This window comes from Cajanus cajan, chromosome 4 (genome assembly GCF_000230855.2).
Source record: "Cajanus cajan strain Asha chromosome 4, NIPB_CcT2T_4, whole genome shotgun sequence".
NCBI classification, from domain to species: domain Eukaryota; kingdom Viridiplantae; phylum Streptophyta; class Magnoliopsida; order Fabales; family Fabaceae; genus Cajanus; species Cajanus cajan.
The window spans coordinates 27,344,112-27,348,880 of NC_138520.1; the positions used below are offsets into that span (position 1 = coordinate 27,344,112).

Below are 4,769 nucleotides of genomic sequence, written 5' to 3' on the forward strand. Positions count from 1 at the left end.
CTCGAATCTTAAAGGAGTTTTGATGATCACAACAAGTATACAACAACAACTTGGAGCACAAAAACAAAGTTAAAGAAGAGTCAAGAAAATGCTATGAAATGGAGCTATGTAATAGAGCTTAGGAAATAAATTATTTTGAATGTGTTTTTATATTTTGTGTGCTTTGTATGCTTTGTGCATAAGCAAATCTATATCTAAACTAAGTAGAGAGTATATGATGATGAATTAAAAAGATTGGAAACTTATTTTGAGGTATAAAATGAAGTTTTAAAAACTAACTCAAAATAATCGATTATCATTAAATATAATCGATTATTCTAGCTAATAGGCTAAGTGGAATGCCTTGCTGTAATAATCGATTATTTGCCAAAATAATCGATTATCCCAGGAACAACTCTTTGGAATAATCGATTATCCAGCTAAATAATCGATTATATTGTTCTTGGTTGATTTCCAGAAAATCTGAAGAACAAAATAATCGATTATTCTTTAAAATAATCGATTATCTGTGTCTGAAACTTTTATAAATAGTTTGAACTTTGAGAAACTTCAAACAATGAGTTAGAACTGATAATCAATTTGTGGAAAACGTTTTTGTGAGTCTTTGTGACATCTTGGAGAGTTTTCTTTGTGAAATCCAAGAGTGAAAACGTTTTTGAAAAGCTTTGTTAGAAGATCATCATCATCATATTCTTGAAAGGGGAAGATAAAGATTTGTTCAAGAATTCCAAGTGAATTCGTTCCTTTTGTTCTTTGTGAATCTTTGTGGAAAATCTTGAGAAGGGTTTCTCAAGTGGTAAGGTTTCTTGTAGTGGGTTCTACAAGGGGTGCTTTCTTGGGGTCAAGAAAGTGGTTATCTTTTAGTATTGAAGTATATGCATTTGTGTGTGCTTGTAAACCTTCTTGCTTAAAGATAATGGAACAAATCTTAATCAGGTGTTGATTAAGGACTGGATGTAGGTCACAAGTGGAGTGGCTGACCAGTATAAAAGACTTGTGCAATCTTCTTCTACCTTATCTTTTACTTTGTGTAATTTATTGGTTAAACTTTAAAGAAGATAAAACTTGATTAACAAGTGTATGTGAATCTTGATGGTTTAAATCTGTAATTGAACATTATTGTTGAACCTCATTATGTTGTAATCAAGTGAGCATATTGCATTCATATTTTCGTAACAAGTCTTTAGAAGAGCTTCATTTGGAAATTCTATCATAGAAAAGTTTTGATTGAAATTAAGATCCAAAATACTCTGATAAAATTTTAAAGGGTCATTGAATCCAATTCACCCACCTCTTGGATTGTGCCATTCTTTTCTAACATGCTTGACCTGGAGTAATACAGGAATGGGTGACTTTTTGGAAAATTTCTCATAAATTGCACAAATAAGGATAAAACACGCTAAACAATGAAATATTATGAAATGGAACTCTTAAAAGAAATTTTCGTCAAAAATCAGCATTTTTCTATATTTCCACAATTCTAGCTCCGTGAGTTCCAAGTCAAGAAGTTTCCCATTATTGAAAAAAACCCATTTTTTCCATTTTAGTGACGTCAGCCTAATAAAATTCAGAAAGAGCTTCAAGGGAAAGTCCCCCACGTAGAATACTATTCCGAGTCCAATATAAAAACCGACTTGTTATGTTTGGGCACTCGAACATGGAAAAACTTGGTTTAGAATTTTTTATACGAAGGATGAAATAAACTTACTAAAAGTCAGTCATTCACTCCGTTAATAGAGACCTAACCGACTTTTTTAACATTATTTCTCATAAAAAATAGAAGAACTTATCGAAAGTTAGATCCACCTCTAGACTACGACACATGATCTCAAATCAACAAATGAAGGCCTAACTATTTAGGTGATGTTAGGTCGGTGCCACGTTTAAAGTACGAAGGATAGCCTTTTATAACTCGGAAAATGGGAGCCTAACTTGTAATTTATTAACTAGGTTTCGTATAAGGATATGAACTCCTCCTAGGATTGAGACCAACTTATACACATAGGTTCACCCAAAGTGTAGGGCTCTATGATGACATTGTCATAAACCCTGTCGACCATCATGATACTGGTTGAACGCAACTATTCTATGGTGGCCTAGTTGGAATACTTCGACCTTGCTTCTAAGATCTCTTTATGAACCTAGGGGTATGACTCACGGTAGGCCATAATTCAACTAAAATCTTCCCAAGCCTCTCCACGAATAAAAACAAAGAACAAAGGGGAGAGAACGTACCTTCAACGGCAAAGAAGTGGTCAAACTGACTTATTTTTGAAAGGGAAATGACATTAAAGACACGAGATATCAGGCATATCAGGTGCAAACTGATAAAACTCATACAAAATATGGAACAAAAAGATATCAGAGATATGACGAAGATATATATAGATAAACGGATAGATAAAATATTAGGGTTAACGGAAATCCTATAAAGAAGACACATTTTTCGAGAGCAACACTAGAGAAATTTTGTACTTTAATGCTCTGGTGACAAGAGACCTTTTTGTGGTCGGAACAATTAGTTTTTTTATTTATTATATTATATAAACAAATTTATTTTTAAAATATAATTTACTTATTATTAATAAAATTTAAATTTTAAATAAAATAAAAAATAAAAAATAAAATATTTTTTATTTAAAAGATAATTCATGTTTAGTCATATATGTTGATAAACATTCAAATACATGTTACAAATTTATAAATTTATAATAAAAACATGACAATTGTATAGAAAAATATTTTAAATATTAATAATTTTTTTATAAATTTATTTATTTATTTATATTTTTAATAATATATATTAATTTTTATTATATTATACAAATAAATAAACTTTTTAAACGGAGCGAGTGATACACTACTGCTTAAGATTTCACCTATTCTGATGGCTAATTAATGGTTGGCAAGAATTATTGGATGAGCCTTTCAAGAAGTTTCGTACGTTCTTAATTCTGGCCACATGTTTGGCTGAGAATGGAGTCGAGTGTGGACCACGATGAGCCACCTTGTTGCGTAGCCATTTTGGCCATCTCAGCCAGTTCCCTCACTTTTTCTCTTGCTTTTTTCCCCTTGTCTCCTTCCATCACCTCCTTCACTGCCTTCTGCAACCCTTCCCATTTGACAAACCCTCTCACCGACCCATCACACCTTTCCACCCTCAACCCCACCTTCATCTCCTCCTCCACCATTCTCGCATTCAGATACTGCTCCGCCATCACTGGCCACGCCACAATGGGGACCCCAGCGCATACGCTCTCCAACACCGAGTTCCACCCACAGTGGCTCACAAACCCTCCCACACTCTCATGCATCAGTATCTCCCTCTGATCCACCCACTCTCTCACCACCATTCCTCTCCCTTTCACTCTCTCTTCAAACCCACCACCCACACCCCACTCCTCCTTTCTCATAACCCACAAGAAACTCACCTTCGATTCCTCCAACCCCCTTCCCATCTCCCCCACTTGCTCACGTGAAACCTCCGCTTGCGACCCGAACGCCACGTACAAAACACTGCACTTCTCTTCAAGCTTCTGGTCCAGCCACGTCACCCACCTCGGTTTCGCACGCGCTTCGGAATAAACCTTGGGCGCCCATTCGGTCAAACATAAAGGGCCAATGCAGAAGCTTTTAGGAGAAGACGCTGCGTTGACATAATCAACAAAGGTGGGTTCAAGCTCGTAGAAGCTATTCACCAAAACACAATGACTACCAGATACTGCTGATAACACTTCCCTGTGGAACACGCTTCCAAGGGTACTGGGATCGAAGTTTCTAAACTCGGGGTCGAAGTCTTCCTTACTGAGTCTGATCCACGGGAACCGAGTGAGCGCGACTAACTCGTCATCGGGTTGGGACCCAGTGAGAATCCCCGAGCGTATTGCTTCAATGGAAACGCTGGAACTGTAACAGCTCATGCCGGAGACGGCGAACCTGGGGATTCCGAACCTCTTGGCGGAGTGTACGGTCCACCAGAGGAAGAAGTCGGTGAGCATGAAGCTGACACGTGGAAGGGTCTCGAGGAGATGCTCGAAGTGAGGCTGCATGGATGACGTGGCGGTGGCGAACTCGTAGAAGAGGGGCAGGGACATGGAGGGAAGCTTGTCCGTGCTCTCGACGCCGCTCGGGATGTTTGCGGCCGCGGGGAACGGAAGGGTGGCCACGGACGCGGCGGTGCCGGTCAGGAAACCGGCGATGAAGGGGCGGTTGGCTGGGGTGGTGACGACGGTGACCGATATGGAACGACGGAGGAGGGTTGTTGCCAAGTGGAGAAGGGGTATGGTATGGCCTTTTGACATGAATGGGAAAAGAAGAACATGGGAAGGTGAGCCATCGGAAACAATTGAACTCATTGCTTGGACTTAATGGTTCTTGGCACCACCCATTTGAAGATCAACTTACATTATTTATAGATGAAAAATAGTAAATTAATAATATTTATCATGAATATGTGTATGTTAGTACGAAAGAATCTTATAAACATTTTTGTCAGAGTAATATTTTTTGTCCAATGTACTTTTAGATACCAGACAATTATGTAAAATTTGCTTAACACAAAGTCATTGCGTTAGAAAGATTTATCTTCTACTGAAGGAAAATATTTCATATAACAATAATGATTGAAGCTCTTGCATTTTCCTTTTCAAGATAGCTTTATTTAAAGATAAGCAGTAGATAAAACTTTTCAATGTAATATATTTGTTAATCGAAATTTGCATCTTCGTCTGAAAAGTAGTTTAACAGAAGAATTGACAGTAGACAAAGTT

The 4,769-nt window shown here is 37.4% G+C and overlaps 1 protein-coding gene across 1 annotated transcript; it reads right to left on the minus strand.

Annotated features, from left to right (window-relative positions):
- Positions 1–2,757: 2,757 nt before the first annotated feature.
- LOC109793433 (UDP-glycosyltransferase 90A1) lies at positions 2,758–4,524 on the minus strand. The gene has a single exon (XM_020352908.3). It carries the CDS (start codon positions 4,353–4,355, stop codon positions 2,949–2,951), a length of 1,407 nt encoding a protein of 468 aa, XP_020208497.1. The 5' UTR covers positions 4,356–4,524; the 3' UTR covers positions 2,758–2,948.
- Positions 4,525–4,769: the final 245 nt, after the last annotated feature.